General features: G+C 37.2%; 1 protein-coding gene across 1 annotated transcript in view; it reads left to right on the forward strand.

Moving 5' to 3' along the window:
* The window catches only part of LOC148952853 (RNA/RNP complex-1-interacting phosphatase-like), a 173,588-nt gene that overhangs the window by 16,321 nt on the left and 135,018 nt on the right, over positions 1-22,249 (forward strand). Inside the window, exon 2 of the mRNA XM_089087797.1 lies at positions 20,694-20,769. Within this exon, the coding sequence (XP_088943923.1) occupies positions 20,694-20,769 (76 nt within the window). The remainder of the gene's footprint in view (positions 1-20,693; positions 20,770-22,249) is intronic.

Genomic DNA, 22,249 nt, shown 5'->3' on the forward strand with positions numbered 1-22,249 from the left:
ATCCCTTCCATAAAAACCATATATGCACCCAGAGCATTGCTTACAATGCCTGCCTCCAGGCCCTGGGGGGATTACGTCGACAAAGGAGTTTTTCTTATCTGACCTTTGAACTATTTTTAATGAAATGGCTATTTTAAAAATTTCATTGGATAGGCTTGGGGAAAAAAGGGTGTGTGTGGGAGGGGGGCAGTTACCCTTGGATATCTTTTGACCCTTAAAAAGTAAACTAGAACTTTCAATTTCAATCAAATGAGCCCTCTTTGAAGTTTATACAAGCATCCCTTTCATGAAAATCATATTCACCCCCAAGACAACACTTACAATGCCTATCTCCCAGGCCCTGGGGGCTGTGTTGAAACCGGAGTTTTTGTTATCTAATTTTGAACAATTTTAAAAAGAATTGGCTATCTAATAATGTGTAGGGGATGGGTTTGGGGAAAATGGGCGTGGGGGCTAGTTGCCCTTAAATATCTTGACTCTTAAAACGTGAACTAGAACTTTCAATTTCCAATCAAATGAGCCCTCTATGAAGTTTATACAAGCATCCATTTCATAAGAACAATACATGCCTTTAAGGAATAACTTAGAACGCCTTCCCCCGGGCCCTGGGGGGGGGGGCGTATTAACACCAGAGTTTTTCTTATCTGACCTTTGAACTATTTTTTTTTTAACAAAATGTATCTAAAAATTTTCATATGATGGGCTTGGAAAAAGAAGGCGGGGGGGGGGGGGGGGAAGGGTGCCAGTTGCCCGCGGATCTATTTTTACTATTAAAAAGCGAACTCAAACTTTCAATTTCCAATCAAATGAGCCCTCTCTGAGTTTTATACAAGCATCCTTGTCATAAGAACCATATATGCACCAGAGCATAACTTATAGCGCCTGCCTCTGGGCCCTGGGGGGTTGTGTTGACACCTGAGTTTTGTTATCTGACTTTTGAACAATTTTTAACTCAATGATTATCTCAAAATTTTTATTAGATGCATTCGGAAAAGGGAGTGGACGGGCTAGTTGCCCTCCAATCTCTTTTGACTCTCAAAAACTGAACTATAACTTTCAATTTCGAATAAAATGAGTCCTCTTTGAAGTTTTTACGAGAATTCCCTCAATAAGAACCAAATATTCCACTAGGGCATAACTTACAATGCCTGCCCTCGGGCCCTGGGGGTTGTGTCGACCCCGGAGTTTTCGTTATATGATCTTCGAACTATTTAAAAAAATGGCTATCTGTTTGTAGTGCTAGCTACCGCTGGCACCAATGTTCGTGGTGTTTAGTTACCAGTGTTATACCGGTAGGCCACAACGCCACTGGCGTGGTAATATACGGGTGTCACCACTTATTGGAGGGGAAAGCCCCGGCTCCAAATTATAATGCTATGCCCTGGTCTACCACACCGATTCTGCAAATATCGGGTTTGGTACTACCCGATTTATAGTATACTCTGTCCCCGGGTATGATAATGCGGTCAAGTTGTCAAATAGCAACTTTCTAAAGCCAAATGTACCCGCCTTGGGGTACGGTTAGAAAATCTCTTAACTCTCTCCTTGGTGGTAACAAACCTCCCCTTCAGTATAATAATGATGGTCCCTCGTAGCTATATTTCTAACCTGCCTGGGTTACGGAAAATAGTAAACAGTTTGTAGAAAATACCTTACTTGTATTCTTCCAAAAGGTCACAATAGTACCACAACAATATATATATCCCCGAATGGGGTCAAAACGCAGACTAAAACAAAATAATATTTTTCACACAGCTGTTCATATGGGTGGACTTTCCCTTTGCCCAGCCAATCAGCTACATCCCCATTCAAACCCAGTTGTACCTCTTAGATTTATCTTTCAATGACTCCCAAAACCAGGAAGTACGAAAATAGAACATAGTTCACAGCTTATTTATTGCAAAACCACTATCGCTTAGTAACGGAATTTAACCTGTCTTTTGAAATTATACTATAAGCAAATGTAATTATGAAAACGAAAACAGGTCATTTATCTGAAAGGAAAAAAAAAACAGGGGTGGAACCCCAACACCTCCCCCCGTAAGATAAATGACAGCCCACGCGCTACCTTGGTCCACCCTTACAAACATAAACACATAACTTCAACTTTACAAAATCTATTTGCCTTCTCTCTTCCACCAGTGTCTGTGCTACTACTTCCACCGCTTCGCTCTGGATCGGTCGGCCTCGACTCGTCTCTACTGTAGGACCACCATGGTCTACATCGTATAGTATCCGCCTTAAATTTTTAAAGTTGATGTCTTCAAGATCCGTAGATAATGATTGTGCGCAGCACAATTCAAAACAAAAAATTTTCTCGCTGTCACGAATTTACATTTGAGAGAAGCAGAGAATCAGTTTCTGGCACATGTGATGATGCCAGCCATCGTGAAAGATTTGGCTGCACTAGCCTCTTAATTTCCATCTGTGGAAACAACCCCACATCTCAATAAAAAAGTAAATTGCCCCTTGGCATACTTTCAAATAATCTAAGGCCAATAAGGCATAGGCCTTCGAAAACGATAAGGGCACTGGGAATTAAGTTAAATTTTGAGCAAACCATGCATAGACTTTTTTCTGGGCTCCCTCTCCTGTGATAATTAAATTAAGAATATATGTTGATGCTAATTAAAGATGAAACTTCGATACTGAATATGGTTGTCCGGAAATAATTGTCGATTCCCATGAAGAATAACAGCTATGAATAGGGTTACTGGACAAAGGTTTGGGTGAAGTATGAAGTGACTGGGAGAGAGTATCCCCCAAGGACTCCAGGTCAGAGAGGCAAAATCTCGGTAAAGGGATCACAACTTGTCCGCCAGTTGTGCATTGAGGAAAAGGGCTGTCTTTTGCGACTTCCCGCAGGGGGTCTTCCCCGAGGGATTCCTCCCCCTCATAAAGGAACAAACCCTCTTTTGAGTTGATCAGACCAATATCAGATTCCTTCCCAAATTTTTCCAATCCGATTCGACATTCCATATCTCCCAACTTTCCCCCAACCCATTGTAGGTCATTCATCTCTCTTTTGTAACCATCTTTTTTTATTCCCCATGGGTCTTTGACCTCTTTTTCCCCCTTATTGTCTATTTTTTCAGAGCACAGATCGTCCGACATTTTTTTGTTTTTCGCCGCTGTAGGCTGAGTCTCCAAATTTTTTCTCTTCATTGCATTCCTCTTTTCATCTCTATTTTTTTCGATTTTGTTATTTGTGCAAAATGATAAATCATCGTTAAATCTGAATTGGACTCCAGTGTCCATCTTTGACAGCATTTCTTCATTGTATCTCCGTTTAATATCTTTTCTCTCTCTTTTAGTCTTCATTATTCTTACCACAGAAACAAATATTTCGTTATCAAATGGGTATTGAATTCCGACATTTGGTTTTTCATATTGTACTAAATTTTATCGAACTTTCCGAGGAAAAGCGCGTACAATAAAATTCTTCTCCTTATTCTCTGGTACAATCAGCGCTTCAGTTTGGCCTGTACTTGTTAGTGTCTCATATTCATTAAAAGTGTTCTCAAGTTTTCCATTTCTGGAAATTTTCCCGAAAAATCATTCTCGCGCGTCTTATTTTCAATATATGGTCTTTTTACTTCCGCATCCCATTTTTGTGGATTATCAACATTTTGAAAACGCGTATCAAGTATTTCATTTTTCCAACAGGGTGGCACAGCCTTCCCATTTGTTTTATGGGCCGATTCACCTTCCCCCGTAGTCAGCGAAGTTGTATATTTTCTCGTAAAAGTGTTTGATGTTTGGTAATTTTTATTTTCTCGCGATTGATTCTTAGACAAATTATTATGGCTATCTGACAGCCTAGAAGTTAGTTGTGATAAAATCTCACTTTCTGGAATTCCCCAGCGGGCTTCGATTAGGCCTATCGTGGTTATTTTAAACTCTTCCTTTTTTTCTCTAGCTATTCTTTCTTCCTCTTTTTGCTCTCTGGCTTTTCTTTCAGTCTCTATGCGTTCTTGTCTTTCCTCCTCTATTTGCTCTTCTACTATTTTATGTAAAGTAGAGGTATATACTTTTTGTGGTCTAGAATTTTTCTTAATTAATAGAAGAACCAAACCAATAATTTCCATCTGAAATTTGTCAACCCTCTCATTTAACTCTTCGTAGGATGGAAAATATTCTCTAAGTGCTGCTTTGTACGCCTTGTACAAAACAGCGAAGTTGTATATTCGCTTCCTTTCGTTTTCCTTAACAATTTCTTCATATATTTCTAAGTGCTTTTTATCGGCCTCCATAAGGATTTTGAAAGCAATATCTTCTGCCTTGTTAGTTCCGTTGAATTCTGCTACTCTTAACCAAAGCTCCGTATTGCTATGATTAACGTCTTTAGACAAGATTCTTCTTAAAAACTCTTGGTTGCTAAATATCTTAGAAGGACTATTTAATCTATAGCTAGCCTTTTTAAGGTTAGTTGGTCTCCATACATCCGGAAGCCAGAAATTTTTCGGTTGATCTCTCTCAAAAGCCTCCAACTGGGCCTTTTCTTCTCCACTTCTACGTTTCTTTTCTTTCATGTCTCTTTCTTTATAGGCTACTCTAGCCCTTTCGTCCTCTTTTCTATTCTTTCTAATTTCATCTTTCTCAGCCTGCATTTCCCCCTCATAATCTCGGTGCTCTCTCTCAAAGGCCTCCATATTAGCCTTTCTTTCTATTTTCCTACTTTTTCTATGGGCTTCACTCGCCCTTCTCGGTCTTAAGTTAATCTCATCTCTGTCCGACGTAATTTCAAAATTCCGTTAACTTCAAATTACCTCTTTAGTTTAAATGAAAATTCTTTTATCCATTTAACTTCCGGTCTCTCGCGATAAATTGTTTTGACACCCAACAATTTTAGCCTTATATTTTTGAATGCTAATAAGTTGTGCCATATATTGATTCGTAAATTTTTCAATTATGATCTCACAAGGCACAACCCATAATAGATCTTCATAATTCTATTAATTGATTCCGTATTTCTTTCTTTTCTCTTTATATGTAACCACAATAGGCTACTATCACTATGTAGGCTAACTCGACTAGTCTCTTCAAAAACGCGGAATTCATTTATTATCAATGCTGTTAATAGGTCCTTTTCTTGCTGCCACCAATGTTCGTAGTGACAACCACCGCTGGCACCAATGTTCGTAGTGTTTAGTTACCAGTGTTATACCGGTAGGCCACAACGCCACTGGCGTGGTAATATACGGGTGTCACCACTTATTGTAGGGGAAAACCCCGGCCCCAAAATATAATGTTATACCCGTGTCTACCACACCGATTCTGCAAATATCGGGTTTGGTACTACCCTATTTACAGTATACTCTGTCCCAGGGTATGATAACGCGATCAAGTGGTCAAATGGCCACTTTCTAAAGCCAAATGTACCCGCCTTGGATTACGGCTAGAAAATCTCTCAACTCTCTCCTTGGAGGTAACAAACCTCCCTGTCAATATAATAATGACGGTACCTCGTAGCTCTATTCCTACCCTGCCTGGGTTGCGGAAACTAGTACACAGTTTGTAGAAAATACCTTACTTGTATTCTTCCAAAAGGTCACAATAGTACCGCAAATATATTTATATCCCTGAATGGGGTCAAAACGCAGACTAAAACAAAACAATATTTTTCACACAACTGTTCATACGGGTGGACTTTCCCTTGGCCCAGCCAATCAGCTACATCCCCATTCAAACCCAATTGTACCTCTTAGATTTATCTTTCAATGACTCCCAAAACCAGGAAGTACGAAAATAGAACTTAGCTCACAGCTTATTTATTGCAAAACCACTATCGCTTAGTAACAGAATTTAACCTGTCTTTTGAAATTATACTATAAGCAAATGTAATTATGAAAACGAAAACAGGTCATTTATCTGAAAGGAAAAAAAAAAAAACAGGGGTGGAACACCAACACTATCTAAAAATTTTTATAGGATCTTTTGGGAAAAAGGGCTTGGGGGGGGGGGGGGGGGCTGGTTACCCTCCGATATCTTTTGATGTTAAAAAGTGAACTAGAACTTTCAATTTCCAATCAAATTAGCCCTCTCTGAAGTTTATAAGAGCATTCCTTCCATAAGAACTATATATGCCCCCAGGGTGTAATTTATAACCCTTGCCCTGAAGACTGTGGGGGGAGTGCCCTGCTCAAAATAATAATTTTCAGAATTTTAAACTACGTTAAACATTGGCTATCTCAGAATTTTGATTGGATGTGTTTGGGGAAATGGTGGGCATGGAAGGGGTGTTAGTTGCCTTCCAAACACTTTCGACTATTAAAAAGGGCACTAGCCATTTCAATTTCCAATCAATTGAGCCGTTTTTGAAGTTTCTACGACAACGCTTTCTACAAAAAAAATATATGTCCCCAGGGCATAAATTACAACCTTTGCCCTGAGGGCTGTGGGGGGGGGGTTGTCATCCTCAAAGACCTAATTTCAGGAACTTTCAACTACACTGAACAAAATGGCTGTCTCAAAATTTTGATTGGATGTGTTTGGGGAAAAGGCAGGCGTGAGAGGGGGATAAGTTGCCCTCCAATCACTTTCAACTATTAAAAAGGGCACTAGCTCTTTGAATTTCCAATCGAATGAGCCCTTTTTGAAGTTTCTACGACAAATCTATAAAAACCTTATATGCCCACAGGGTATAACCTACAACCCTTACCCTAAGGGTTGTGGGGGGAGTGTCCTCCTCAAAAGCATGATTTCTATGTGGAAATCAACTATGTAGAACAAAATGGCTATCTCAAAATTTTGATTGGATGTGTTTGGGGAAATGGTGGGCGTGGAAGGGATGTTAGTTGCCTTCCAATCACTTTTGACCCTTAAAAAGGGCACTAGAACTCCCGATTTCCAATTGAATGAACCCCCTTTGAAGTTTATACGACGACCCTCCCATATGAAGTGCCTCTGGGGAAAAAAAGTAATAATAATAAAACATTGGAGCCGTATGGCCTTTACTGTAGGCAACGCGGCTATAGCGTTGCCTTTGATTTCTCAGGGGACGCTCTAGTTGAGGGGCTTCTTGCCATCTTGTTAGGTGAATAAAACTTTCAGGAATTTGTCCAGAACCTAAAATATACCCCAGGAAGTTGTTAACAAGCAACTAAGCTGTCTCTAGCCTACTCTTCCATTAGGATAATACCTATAGCCTAGTAATTAGACATTGCCTTATCTCTGACAGTTTTTTTTATAAAGAGTAAGCTGTTCTAAAATGTGGTTCTATCTCAGGGTAAATTCTAGTTTAGCTACTTTTTACTATCTTGGAAAGGGGTTAGGTTAGGAAAAGGAAATTTTCAGGGATGGCTCTACATACTAATGTATGCTCTGGGAAGGTATTTTGAAGTACCTACCTCCACTCTTTCTCCCCCTAGAGGACAGTGACCTTTGATGACCTTTAAAAATCTTTGGGTACTTATGTATATATAAAGAAACACTTGAGAATTTGGATTGCGAAGATCAGATAGGACAATAACCAGTTAGTTTGCAATGCATATCAATAGAATAGAGTGTTTCACCATGGATGCTCAAGTTAAGATTTGGGATTTGCCAAGGATCAAAGAATAGGCAATTATATTTTTCCAGGATAAGGGGTTGTTGCCCAAAACAAAAGAGTGTGTCAATGGACACACCTTGACTGTATTCTTACAAGAAGTAACATCTTTGGAAGTATTACCTAACCTTCATTACTATTAACCAAACTCCACTTCTTGAGTGTTTCTTGTATAATACATAAGTACCAATTCTTGTGTAATGAAAGTGAAACCTTGCAAAACAGATCTTCTGCTTAAATAAAGTTCATAAAAACTGTATTCAGCTTCACAACTTTGCTCAATTCGAGTTTATGAGGTTTCAAAGGTCTGCAAATACATTTCCTAAATTTAGAAAAAAAATACTGATATGGCTTAAAATTCTGCTAAAATAATAGTAATTGCATTCTCAGAACTAAAACCAGAAAAAAAATTGATAAATGCTAATTATGGTAATATGTTGTTTTTTCAAAATTTCAATAGGTCAAGTAGGCAAAAATGTAAGACTTAGAAATCAGAAGAGGGATAACATGGAAGCTTCGCAATACCTTCCCAGAGTAATTTTTTTTGGCCTTGGATTCATTACTGAAAGTTTCATTTTTCTAACCTAACCCCTTGCAAAGATAGCAAACAGCAGCTAAACTAGAATTTTACCCAATCCCAGTTTCTTGGACTATAATTAAAGACAAGTTAAGATGGTTAGGACATATTTGTTGATGAAGGATGACAGATTGCCAAAGATCATCCTTTTTAGCCATCCATCTAGGGAAAAAAAAACAGGTTGACCCCAAATAGTGTAGGAAGCAGTTATAAGAGGGAAGTAAAACAGAACTTCTTAGGAGGTTAAAGAGGAAAGCTTTAAATAGATTAGGATAGAGAAGGAGCATGCACAGTTGTGTTGGCCTCAGGTGGCCTGGTGCTGCTGTGAACTGTTAGTAGTAGTACCAGAGCTGGCTATCAATTGGGACTAGGCCACTTAAGATTGGTTGTCTACAATCTAAGAAAACTCTTTTTTAATATTTGAATTTAAACAAAAGTTACCCTTACATCCTAACCTATTTAAATATAATTATTCGGCTTCGCAGCAATTGATTCAGAATAAAATCTATCCATAATAGATTCTGTCAATGATTTAGGTTCTATCACCTTAATCCATTTGAGAGCTTTAAGGTCCTCCGGACCTGTAGGGCTCTTGAGTTAATGACTCCCAGTTGAACCTCTACTGCTTCTTCTTCAACTCCTTCTCAAGTTGGTGTTTGAAAGACTGGATGGAAGGAGCGCTGACAGTAGAGTCCTTCAACTCATTCCAGTGGTTTATTACTCTTCTTGAGAAATAAACTTGACAGATTCTTGATCTGAAGCTTAATTTTGGTAGCTTCTTTGAATGTCCTCTTGTGAGATGATGGCTGGTACTGTGGTTGCCCTTGAAGATGGTGGAGTCTTCTTTTTGGAGTTTATAAGTCAACATTGTATCACTACACACGAATCTATAGACAAGGGTAGGTAGCTTGAGCTGTTCCTCATATGAAGCTAATTTTAGGCTTTTCATGCACTTCATTGCTTGCCTTTGGACATTTTCAATGAGCCTAACATCTTACTGGTAAGAAGGACCAGCCTGGTACTTGCCAAAATCAAGATGGAGCCTAACAAGAGCCTTTAAAATTTTTATGAATATTATTGCCTCTTGGCTACTGATGGTCCTTTTTAAATAGACTATGGGTATAGTTTGCTTGGGAGACAACATGCTAGACATGGCTATGAAACTTCAACCCCTCATCAATGATCACATCAAGGTCCTTTTCTTCTTCTTTTTTCACTAGATGGTCCTTCGAATTAGTGATTGGACTTATATTTGATATTTATCCATTGGTTTATTAGGTTAAACGTGAAAAATACAGCATTTGCTTGTATTGAATTGGAGAAGCCAGTCTTGAGTCCAATTCTGTAGGCTGTCTAGATCATTTTGGATTTTATATGGGTTAGCAATTCCAAAATGTTTGGCATCATCAACAAACAAACGTTTATTGTTATTCACATAGTTTGAAATATCATTTATATACATCAGGAAAACGTTTGGGCCTAATACAGTTCCCTGTAGTACACCAAGCAGATAATTTTGAGTACAGTCGACTATGAGGCACTTTGTCAAAGGTCTTAGCAAATTCTAGGAGCAGTAGGTCAACTGGATGTCCTTGGTCAATCGGGATTGTAATTATTTTGTATGATTCCAACAAGTTTATTGTGATTGATTTTTCTGACTGGAATCCATGCAGCTTGGGTGACAAGATCTTGTTTGTGGGTAAATTTTCAAGCAATGAATCATTAACTATACATTCAAGCATCTTAACTACACCTGAGGTCATGCTGGTAGGTTGATAATTCTCAGACTTAGTGCAGCCACCTTTTTTTTTGAATACCAGAGTTATGTTGGCTACTTTCCAGTCTGCTGGGAGCTCTCTAGTGGTAAGTGATGTCTGGAGGATTCTTGTCAGGGGATCTGTAATCACTTGTGCAATTTATTTTAGTAGCCTGGGATGTATATTATCACGTCTTGGTGACTTGTTAGCATTCAACTTTTGTTAGTTTAAGGACATATGCAGATGATACTGTGGTACTTTCCATTGGGGCTTTTATATTGTAGTTTGGTGGGGAAGGTAAAGGACCATCAGGCTCAGTTGTGAAAACTGAGACACATTGCTGGTTCAGTAAATTAACAAGTTTATTATTCTATGTAACTTCTCCATCTTGCTCGGTTATCAGTTTTTTAATACATTGTCTATTGTGGTCTTGGCTAGAGACGTACTGCCAAAAATTTTTTGGGTTTGTCTTGGCTTGATCAGCAAATTTAGACTCAAAGTTCATATGCAAGGCCTGTGTCAGGTTTTCAAGTTTGTTCTGGCTATTGCAATACTTCTCTCTGTAATCAGGTGGTTGGTGCTGTTTACATTTCTTCCAATATCTGCTTTTATGGTTGATTTTCCTCTTAATCTCTCTTGTCATTCCTGGGAGTGTTTTTGGTTTTGGGACAAGTTTACTTGAAAGTGCAATAACTTGCTTTATTTATTAGTAATTCCTTGAAGTGTTGCCATTGCTGTTCTAGAGAGCCAGATAAGACGTCATCCCATGTAACACTGCCAAGATCCATTTGAATCTTCTCATAATTAATGCAGGTCTTCTTGATGTAGCAACTTGTTGTTCTGAGGAATGTTGTTCTGCTATGTATGGCAACATGGTCACTCTTCCCAAATGGGGGTATGTATGAAGTAGATAAAAGAGCTTCTGGTCTCTGGAGAAATATTAAGTTGAGAAGGCTTGGTTGCTGACCATCCCTAAAACGTGTTGGCTGGTTGACGATTTGGTGGAGAAGAGTATCATGAACAATGTCAATTATTGGGCTTGTAGGACCAGAAGAGACATAGGGAAACTGGTCTTTCCAGGTTATGTTAGGCAGGTTGAAGTCACCTGCAATTAGTAGGTCCCCATGGTAAGTGTCTATAATCTTGCAGATGAGCTATGTTAGTATCCTATCTGTTTCCTCTGGTGATGGTGCAGATGGACTTCTGTACGCACAGCCAATTCTGACAGGAGAGTGGCTTTTATTTTCAGTAACTGAAATATTGAAGAAAATGGTTTCAGTATACGGGCATCCAGTAGAGTAGCTAATTGGGGTGACGGTGTAAGATGTTTTGACCAGTGCCAGTTTTTCCCAGAAGCAATAATTGGATGACAAGTTGGATACTGTATGAGAGCCTTGAAACTGACATGTGAATTTAGAAGCTTGTTTCTTGAATCCCTGGGACAGACCTCAGTGAGAAGTATTACATCATAATCATTTGCATATATCAAAGATGTTCAGTTCATTAATTTTGTTTGGTAGTTGGTCAACGTTTGCTATAAGAGCTGAGAAATCTTGATATAATTGCTGCTTTCTTTGGTTGTTTCTACCAAAGTTTCTTAACTATGTTGTATGTTAAGATCCCATGTCCAAGATTGGGCCGCATTTCCCAAATTTAGACCCAAACTTAATGTGTGTGTCCATGATTAGGCTCTACTGTTGACTATCAGTGTACCGTATTCAAAGTTTTTAGTGTTGTATACAATTAAATTATTTAAGCTGATTGCATACTTAATAAAAAACTTTTGACCATTCCAATAGGGTAGCAATCCATATTCTAAGTGGTAGAGATTTTACAATGATTTAACTGTTGAAGAAGTAATTAGCTGTCTGACTGCTCGGTATCTTATCCTGTTTTGAGGGCTTAGAAGATTGCTTAGGTGGCAGGTCTATACCTATTTAAATTTTGACAAAAAACTTTTACCTTAATTTTGGGTTTTCAGTCCTTTTTTCATTAGCTTTAATTTTGAAAATGCAATTTCTCTCATTTCAAAAGGATTTTAAGCCAAATAAACTCTAAATCCAAGATATTATCTCCCAAATCTTTAAAACATTATAAATCAGGACTGAGCAGAGGATTGAGGCCCAAAATACTTTGCTTGTGCCTCATTTGAGCAGTGCATCTATTTCTCACTTTTATAAAATAAAGATTATAAAAGGTTATCAAATGCCAATTTTCTTTGGAGGTGGAAAGAGGTACTTAAAAAAAACTTCCAAGGAGATTATTGAGGCTCTGGATATATTCTTGAGAGTTTAGTTCTTCTTCCTCAATGCCAACTTCTAAGATAGACAAAAGCTCCTCAACTAAAATATTATCCTTTTTCAAGTCAGAATATTCAAAAAAAATATGCTGTCAATTTGTTTGAAAATTGTATTAGCAGATCCCTTAATAAAGGGGGTCTTGACACGCCAAAAAAATTAGATTGGGAGAACAAGCCATCCACAAATTAGCCAAACTATTTCTTCACTTGGCTTGAAACTTCTTTCCTTAAGTCTGTGGGCCAAAGGAACCTGAAATTGATTGTATTTTGGTTTTGTTGATTGAATTCTCTAATCATTTATTATCATAATCTTAAAAATTTCGGGGAGAATTCAATTCCTGTTTCCTGTTAATGTATCAAAGAATCATCCATTTTGTAGTTTTTTTTTTATTCTTGGACTCATTGTGATTCTCACTTGCGTCTCTTGTAACTGTAAATTTATTTACGATTTGATGTGATCATCCCTGTTGCTTTTCTACTATCTTCATATTTTGTTTTCCAGTATTTTTATTTATGATTTGCAGTGATGCTTGTTGTTGCATGTCTTCTAGCTGCAAATCTTGTTTGCACTTCATTGTCATGCATTATTACATCAGACATTTTTTCATACCTTTTGCTTCTGTTTGGGTTCATTCAAAATTGTTTTCAAGAAAAACTTATATATACACAAATAAATACAGTTATATATTTGTTGTTCTATAGTTTTAGGTCATTGGGCGTCAAATAGGCAATTCCAGTTGAGTCAAGGAATTTTGGCATGGATTCAATTCCTCCTTCCTCTTAATGCATCAAAGAATCTTTGGTTTTATAGGATTTGTTTTATTCTGGGACCTGTTGTGATTCTCATTGTTGCTTCTCTTCCAGCTGCGAATTTCATTTACAATTGAACATATTTGTTGTGATACTGGTTGTCACTTGTCTTCAAGCCACAAATCTTGTTTGTGCATCATTATCTCTGACTTTGGAATGTTCCAGTGCTTTTGCCCTCTGAATTATCTAAAGTATGCATTGGTATAATCATCATTTTATTCTTTAGTTTCAAGTAACTAAGAAAAATTAAATTAAGAAATTCTGTCATGAATTCCATTCCTCCTTCCTGCTTATCGTTTGAAGATGCTAAAATAACACATTCCTTATTTAATTGTAATTTTCTGAAATATCTAAATTGACAATAGCATAATTATTGTGTTAGTCTCTAGTTTTAAGTCACACTATAATTTGCAACTAACCGCAAATTTTGTTGTGCAAAATTTTCATTTATGTGATTTGTTTCTGTTTCTTGTTTTATGCCTTTTTCTTTAGCTGTTCTGAGCAGTTCGTCATCTTGTCTAATTTTGCAGGCATCATAGGCAGGGGCGTCCCGAGACTCATTTCATTGGGGGGGGGGCAATCTTCGTAAATTTTACCGAATCGCTACCTGATTTATGCCGAATTTTCTGCAAAATTTCATCCAAAATTTTCGCCTTCGGCGAATATTTTTCCGAATTCCAAAACCGTTGGAGGGGTGGCGTGCCTCTCCCCGCCCCCCCCCCCTCGGGACTCCTTGATTATAGGTACTAAAAACAATATAACCACTGCTGGGGGAAAGTTATCTAATTCATACTCTTTAAATGTATATAAATATGGCATCACTCACAGGAATTTTTTCCCCAAAAATAAGGCTCTAAACAATACATAAATTGATTAATACATAAATACATACACAGTTGGTCATTTGAAGATATAAGATATTACAAACAATTTTTAAGTATGATGAACAAAAATTAATTACAAGGTTTGCCAAAGACTAGAAAGATTGAATCCTACAGAAAAATTTTCTTTAAAACTTTTATTTGCCAATTTAATGAGTTTTTGAAAAAATTCAAAGGATAATTTTAAGAATGCAAGAAAAACCTTTCCAGGATGATCATACCATGTTTTCATGTTTAGTCTTTTAACATTTTCATTTTTTATATTGAGAAGCAAAAATGTTTTCTCCTTTTTTAATGCATTTGGAAGTAAAGGCACTTATAGTGTTTTTTTCATGTTTCTATTTTCAAAATTAAAATTTGCAATGAAATTCACATTCTGTCTAACTGAATTCTGGACTGAAGGGATTTTGCAGCTTGGTGGTGGTGTACCTGCCTACTAAGGATGTGTGCTTTTGCATAATGTGCTTTTTGCATAAAAACTAAGGGCAGTGAGCTTTTGCATAATGCCTCCTTCCAAAACCTTGAGATACTTTGTTACACTTAGTTACATTTTAAGGCAAAGAAGTATATATTTGTTAATTATATAATAAATATATATAAATATATATATATATAATTTATGTATATATAATTATATATATATATAATTTAATATTCAGCGTGTCCCCAGGTGGCGATAGGGGAACGCTCTACAGATATGTAGGGTACCTCCATAGGAGGCACGGACCAAGGGGGGACCTTGTCCCTGGGGGTCCATAATAGAATCTGGGGCACCCTCGCCCGGGGTTATAAATGCAGGTGGAGGAGGAGGAAGGCCCCTCAAGTGTACACTCAAAAGGGCCCACTGGTTTGTCCACAAGTTCCATGAGTTGCAAACCTTCTCCCAGCAATGGGTTAAATTGCATGGTGATGCAGAACACCATCGCGGGAGGATCCTCTAGAAGAGGGCAACTGTGGTAGGGCGTAAGATCCAGATATATGGACAACGGCTTCTGTCCAGGGGTGCCTCGATCCGGTCTGGGTCCTAGCACGACTGGGAATCTTGCGGTCAACTCTAGTCCCACTGGAGGAGTGGCGCCCCTCAAGGAAATTATAGCCTGGTAAACGACACAGCATTCGCACGAGATTCTGACTAATGGACAATTCTTCTGGGATTTGTATGTTTTGATGTGCGTCTTTGGGCTGAAAAACCTCTTCCTAGCTAATTTATATATTATTGGCTGCCTCTCCATAGTAACATAATATTTGTATTCACAAGTATGTAATGAGTTAGAGGTAATAGTCCTGTGATTGTCTGTGTAGAATTTTAAATCTTGCAGATAGTAAAGTACTGCCAAATGCTGAAAACCCAGTTTGGACCAAGATGGGTCCAGGATAACACAAAGCCTCCACCCATACTGGAGGTCCCAGACTTTTTGCTGTCCAGTTCTAAGCCGGTTTAAGCACTTCGGTGTAGACTTGAGAAGATATGTGATCCCCGTCCTGCACTGGTATCCGTGATCATTGCTTTTCTTGAGGCGAAAATAATTTCAATGATTTAAAGAACATGAAAATTGGAACTTGGAATGTTACGACGTTAAAAAATGATTATCGTATTGAAATTTTGACTGATAAATTAAGGCAATTTTAACTGTATTTATTGGATGTTCCGGAATTTCATACCCCAGGGGTAGGAAGTATGACATTAGGTGATATAAAATTTGCTTATTCTGGCAGGAAGGATGGGGTCCTTAGACAGGGAGTAGGGTTCATGATGAATAAAAAAGCTGCTAAGTCTTGTTTAGGCTGGGAAGGTGTATAATAGAATACTAATTGCTCATTTTATGACTCGAAAGTGCAGGGTAACAGTCATAGTAGTAGCCCCTGTAGAACCAACTGTTGGAGATACTAGTGACTCAGATGAATTTTACTTACAGTTGCAGGAGCAAATAGACAAGGTCCCAGGTAGAAATATGATGTTATTACTGGGAGATTTTAACGCCCAGGTTCGTAGAAATAAGGATAGATGGTATCCCAGCTTAGGTAAATTTGGTGTAGGAAAAGAAAACAATAATGGATACAGACTTATGCAATTTTGTAGCTATAACAATATAGTAATAACCAATACGTTGTTTGGTCATAAAATGGCTCATAAGCTAACATGGTATTCACGTTATTGTAAGACAGCAAACCTTATTGATTATGTTATAGTAAACCGAAGACTGGCAGGATCAATACAAGATACTAGGGTGTATAGGAGTGCTATTATTGATGTTAAAAGTAAAAATCACCATCTAGTAGTGTAAAGGTTTAATTTAAAGCTGAAATATTGGAAGGGTAAATACCTCCCGGTAAGTTATGATGTTTGTAGACTCCAGGATGAGAATTTGAGAGAAACTTTCCAGGATGAGATAAACACCATTCTTGGGAGTTTAAAATTTGATAATGTGGAAGATGGTCGGAATAATTTGAGAAAAATAATTTGTGAAGTTGCGGAATGTTTCTTAGGGAAGACAACTAGAACTGCAGCTAAGAATATTAGTGAAAAAGCTTTATGTTTAATAGAAAGGACTTGTACAAGAATTATCTGAGTGATAGATCGCATGAAAACAAAAAAAATGTAAAGAAAGAAAGCATTGAAATATGAACTAAGGAGGTGTGAAGTGGAGGCCATGGATAAAATTGCCGAGGATTTAGAAGATGCAGCTAGACGGCATAATAGTAAAATATTGTACTGGCACGTTAACAAATTGAGAGGTAGTAGTCAATCCGGACTTGTCCCAGTTAAAGATAGGAGTGGGGTCGCAATTAGCGATAAGGAAAAAACTAAAGCGAGATGGGCCGAACATTTTGAAAACTTGCTTAACCGAGATAGAGTTGCAGGAACAAATATAGAGGAAAATGAAAAAGTTTGTGATGCTTTGTACGTGAATGAAAATTTGTTTTGTGAGGAGGAATTATCAACAATACTAAAATTGCTAAAAAATAATAAAGTTCTCAATGATGATTTTATAGTAATCAAGTTTCTTAAATTTGGTTGTTATAAGTTTAGAAATAAGTTACTAAAGATTCTGAAGATTATTTTCGAAAAACGGGAAGTACTTAATGATTTTAGGAAAACCTTAATTAAGCCACTTTATAAGAAAGGTGATAAAAGTGAGTGTGGTAATTATTGAGGCATTAGTCTGGTCTCTGTAGGTAGCAAATCGCTTAGTAATATGATACTTTTTAGACTGAGAGATGCCGTAGACAAAGTTTTAAGAGAAGAGCAGTGCGGTTTTAGATAAGGTAGAGGATGTGTTGACCAAATTTTCACTCTTCGGTTAATAATTGAGAAGTGCCTGAGTTTTCAAACACCTTTGCTTCTCAGTTTTATAGATTATGAGCAAGCGTTCGACTTTGTTGATAGAAGAGCTTTAGTAAAGGTTTTATCCTTGTATGGTATACCAGACAAATAGATTAAAGTAATTAGTGCTATGTACGAGAGTAACACTGCTGCGGTTTAGGAAATGAGGTTAGCAGCTGGTTTTGTATTAAATCAGGAGTTAAGAGTGTTGTGTTCTATCCCCCTTTATATGGATTATTTTGATGGTATTTGTTTTAAGGAGCACAGGAAATGCAATGGGAGACCACGGAATCAGATGGGGAGGAAAAACTCTCCTGGCCTTGGATTATGCTGATGATTTAAGCATCCTAGATGAAAGTGTGGGCAAAATGAATGAAGTTTTAGAGGTTTTGCGAGTTCAGGGTGCTAGTATTGGTTTGAAAATTAATGTTAGGTAGACTAAGTCACTAAGGCTAGGAATAATTGAACATGAAAAGGTGACGTTGGGTAATGAAAAGATTGATCAGGTGGGCAGCTGCACTTACCTTGGTAGTTTTATTAGCAAAGATGGTGGGAGCAGTGAAGATGTTAAAAATAGAATAGCCAAGGCTCAGGGTGTTTTTTCACAGTTAAAAAAAGTCTGGAAGAATATGAAGATAAGTCTACAAACCAAGATAAGAATATTAGAAGCTACAGTGATGACAGTGGTCAAATATGGCTCAGAAGCATGGGCGCTCCGAAAAGCGAATGAAGATTTGCTAGATGTTTTCCAGAGAAATTGCTTAAGGATTGTTCTGGGTACCCGGCTGACTGACCGTATTTCAAACAATAGGCTATACGAAAATGTGGTTCAATACCGCTTTCTAGGTCTATAATGAAAGAAAGGTTGAGGTGGTTAGGGCATGTTGTGCGGATGAAGGATGACAGATTGCCGAAGATTGTTCTTTTCGCCAACCACTTAGGGCTCACCGGAAAGCAGGTCGTCCCAATTTGGAGTGGGAGGACGTCACGAAGAAAGATTTAAAGGAAATGGGAACTTCTAGGGAGGTTTTGAAAAGGGAGGCTTTGAAGAGATTTGGAGGGATAAGGAGCGTGTGTAACTGTGTTGATCTCAGGCGGATTGGTGCTGCGGTGAGTTGTTAGTAGTAGTATAATTTAATCATAATAATTAAATAATTAAAGAAGTTTAATTATTTTCGTAAATTAGCTTGAATAATTTGTCTGGGCGTTTTGTATCTCTATAAATTTTTAGCATAATTTTATCATTGTGTAATAATTTTGACTTTTAATGTGCCTAGTTTTGGTTATTTGCAACCGTTTCCTGTTCATGAAGGTGAACTTTCCTTTCACGTCCTTTATTTCAATGGGACACTTTCACTGAGTATAATATTTTATACAGGGAAATGGATATCTCTGAGGAGGGCGTTAGCCTTACTCTTGTTTGTGTTTGTTGCTCTTTGTTTTAAGTTTGACTTTATTATTTATTAAAAAAAAGATATTGAAAATTAAAAACAAATGATGTCTCAAAAGTAATGTTTTATTCATTTGGTTCACATTTTTTCATTTGCCAGAACAATTGCTGCCTGGAAGGGGGAATATCTAGATTTGAACTAAAAAAAATTGTAAAAAATCACTAGCAATGTAGAGATGGCCTGGTGACTGCAAAAAATGCAAAAATATGAGATAACAAGTTTCATTCAGAATTTAACCATCCCAAGTGGAATCATTTCCCTAAAATACATTAATTTATTTACTTTGTTTTTCAGTATTTCCAAACTTCAATTACAAAATTTGATTATACTTATTTCTAGATGGCTATTTTGACTATAAAAGTTTGTGAAACACCATGATTTACTGATATTTTCAGCTTGGTTGAATTTTCTCTAGTATTGTATCAAGTTTGATATCATATCAGTTGCAGTGGCGTATCCAGGGTGGCGAGGGGGCGCGCGTCCCCTAGCGTAGTCTAAATTAGTGTAATTTACTTAATTAATTCAAATTTGCGTTAATTAAACTTGCTCCTAACGCAAGTTTATCGGATCAACCTATTTTGCCCCCCCCCCTAAAAAATTCTGGATCTGCCCCTGGTCAGTTGAGCACTTAAGAGTGAAGCTCTTCAATACCCTACCATCTCAGAAAAGATGGGAGGTAGTTTTTTTTTATGCTTTGCCGGCTATTGTTTGGTTCCACTTTACTATCTTATTATGTATATTTGTAGTACTCTTTGCAGAAAATGAATGTTACTATGTAATGTTTTGAAGAAAGTAAATGCCCTAATTATAGGCGTAGCTAGAGATTTTTCCGAAAGGAATTGTGGCCAATCAGTCAGCTAGTTGGACATGATATCTCCTCCTCTGGACTTGTTCCTTTTTGCATTTAATATAATTTTTCACGCATCCTTATGGCTACATATTTTACTCATCCATGGACATCCACGGAGTAAGCCGGGCCAGCCCAAGCATTTGCCCTCTCATTAGAAGATCTAAAAGTACAAATTTTGCAATAGTTAGAGAAACAAACCTGGTTGTTTTCAGGAAAAAAAAAATCCTTGTTAATCACTCGCCTGACCTAAAAGTTTTTTGTAGCCCCCCCCCCTCTTGGAACAGTATATATTGGGAACCTAGAAGCCTACTTATGAATTTATAGTACATTATGAATCTACGAAAACAGCACAATAATGATTAGGGCCCGGTCGATATATCGGTCTGTGTCATTATCGGAAAAAAGTATCGGATATCGGTAAATTTTTGTATGCACAATTTATCCAGACGTTGGTGATCAACGTGAAACATTGCGAGCGAAACGTTTTCAGAAGTTTCTAACCAACGCTAGTTACCAATTACTCTGAGGCATGCCATGGATTTACTTTTGGTTGAGTGGTGATCCTGCCTATGGCCCTTATTCAACTTGCTTTGTTAAATTTCTAAAGGAAGTTATTATTTTAAGCAAGGATATCTCAATTGAAAATTCCTTAAGAAGTTCTTTAAAGAAATTCTTTGGGCCAATTGTTTTACTATGCTGGTGTGGCCAGAATTCATTTGCATGATGGTTTATTTTTTTCAAAAAACACAAATTTCTCAAAATCTTAAGAACAAAACAAAAGAAAACAGATTGACGGAGCTTGCTTAATTTGAGGGGTTACTGTAGATCTACGTTTTTCAAGCAAATTTTGCACAACACCCATTTTAGTTTGCATGAAGCTGCGCTCAGCCGGAAAATTTGGGGAAGGGGGACTAGAGGAGTTTCATGAGGGGGGGGGGGTTAGATGCTTCAGAAGACCATTTTTGGCTGGTATTTTATATACTCTCTAAGTTTATTCTTTCATTTTGAAGGGGCAAGTGATTTGCCTGTTCGCTTGTATGTCCGTAAAATATTCTTGGGTAGTGGGAAGTATCTAAAAGATAATAATTCTTCAGAGTCTATTCTTTAGTTCTGAATCACCATTACTTGACATCTTTTAATATTTTACTTTTTCAGTCGTTATACATTTTTAATTATTTTCTTTTTGCTTTTCAGATGGTTGGATTATACTTGCTATGGAAATGTTATTAATGACACGCGTCTTCTCGCGCTGAAAGTCCCTTTGAAAAAGGTAAGAAATTTGTAATTTTTCCTTGCTCATGCTGGCTTCCAGAGGCATCACGTATGCACTCTTCCCTCTAGTTTGTTTGGTCACTCTGAAACAAGAACAAGATAAAAAAAAATGAAGAAAAAGAAAAAAGTTCGTATGGGGAGTTAGAGCTGGGGAATGTATGGGAATATGGGGAATTTGAGAATACCGACATGATAACTACCGAAAATTTGATTGGTAATTGATGTGGTTTCGCCAACTGCTGTAAATTTCACTCGATAGTGGCTGGAATATAAAAACACTGGTTTATCAACTACCAAAGGGGAAGTACCCAGTGATTGTTGGAAAACTAATTAAAGTCCTTTGTAAGAAACGTGATTAGAATTGGCGTAGTAATAATAGAGGTTTTTATAGAAAGCATAATTTTTTTAGCATCATATTACTTATTAAAAAATGATGTTTGTAAAGTGTCAAGAGACAAACAGTGTGGTTTTAGGGAAGGAAGAGAATATGTCTACCAAGTTTTCATTCCTAGACTAATAATTGAGAAGTGTCTGAATCATCAGACTCCTTTAGTTCTCAGTCGTATAGATTATGAAAAGGCGTTTACAAATCGTTAACGTAAAGTGCATACAAATCGTTAACGCTATGTACGAGTGCAGTAATAGAGGGTGCAAGAATAGGTCTGAAAATTAACGTTAAGCCGCTTAGGCTCGGAATAAATGAAGGTGAAGGCGTACTGTTGGGTAACAAGAAGATTAATCAAAGTGGATAGCTTTACTTACCTGGATAGTATTAGTATTAAAGATGGTGGATGCAGTGAAAATGTAGAAAAAAGAATAGCCAAGGCTCAGGGTATTTTTCCACAGTTAAAAGTTTTCGAAGAATAGGAAGATATTTCTGCGAACCTAGATTAGAATAATGGAAGCTACGGTAATGATAGTGGTTCTGAAAAGTGGGTTCTTCGAAAGACGAATGAAGATGTCCCAAATGCTTTCCAGAGGGTATAATCTTATATGCTGTCGATTGGCAAGGATTGACGTTTTGCCGACTAATGTAAATTTTGTTCTGTAGAAAATAATAAACAGACATAAAAAACTAAACAAAGTAGATAGAGATCCAAAATTTTGGCTATTTTGAAAAAAAAACCCTCTCTACCTATTACCCTATAATGCATAAATATAACCTGTCGGCGGATAAATAATTAAATTTAATAAAAAAAGATGAAACAATGAAATATTAAATACGCAAAATTGAATCGGAATGGGCAAGTGTAGTGTTTTCCCCGACTTTTGTAAATCTCATTTAGTAGCAAATAGTAACAGTAACTATTTAGTAGATAAATTGACCAGCCACCTCCCCCGCCTTCTTTTAATATTTCGGCTAGTTTCAACAAGGTATCTATCGCTCGCAGCATCCTGTGTAAATGCAATTTTGGTACATTACTATGAGAAATATGTAGGTTCAAATAAGTTAGAAATTGAAGTTTTCGATACCAAAC

The sequence above is a fragment of the Artemia sp. Qi Xiang Cuo genome, chromosome 4, assembly GCF_049724085.1.
Source record: "Artemia sp. Qi Xiang Cuo chromosome 4, ASM4972408v1, whole genome shotgun sequence".
In the NCBI taxonomy this organism is placed as follows: Eukaryota; Metazoa; Arthropoda; class Branchiopoda; order Anostraca; family Artemiidae; genus Artemia; species Artemia sp. Qi Xiang Cuo.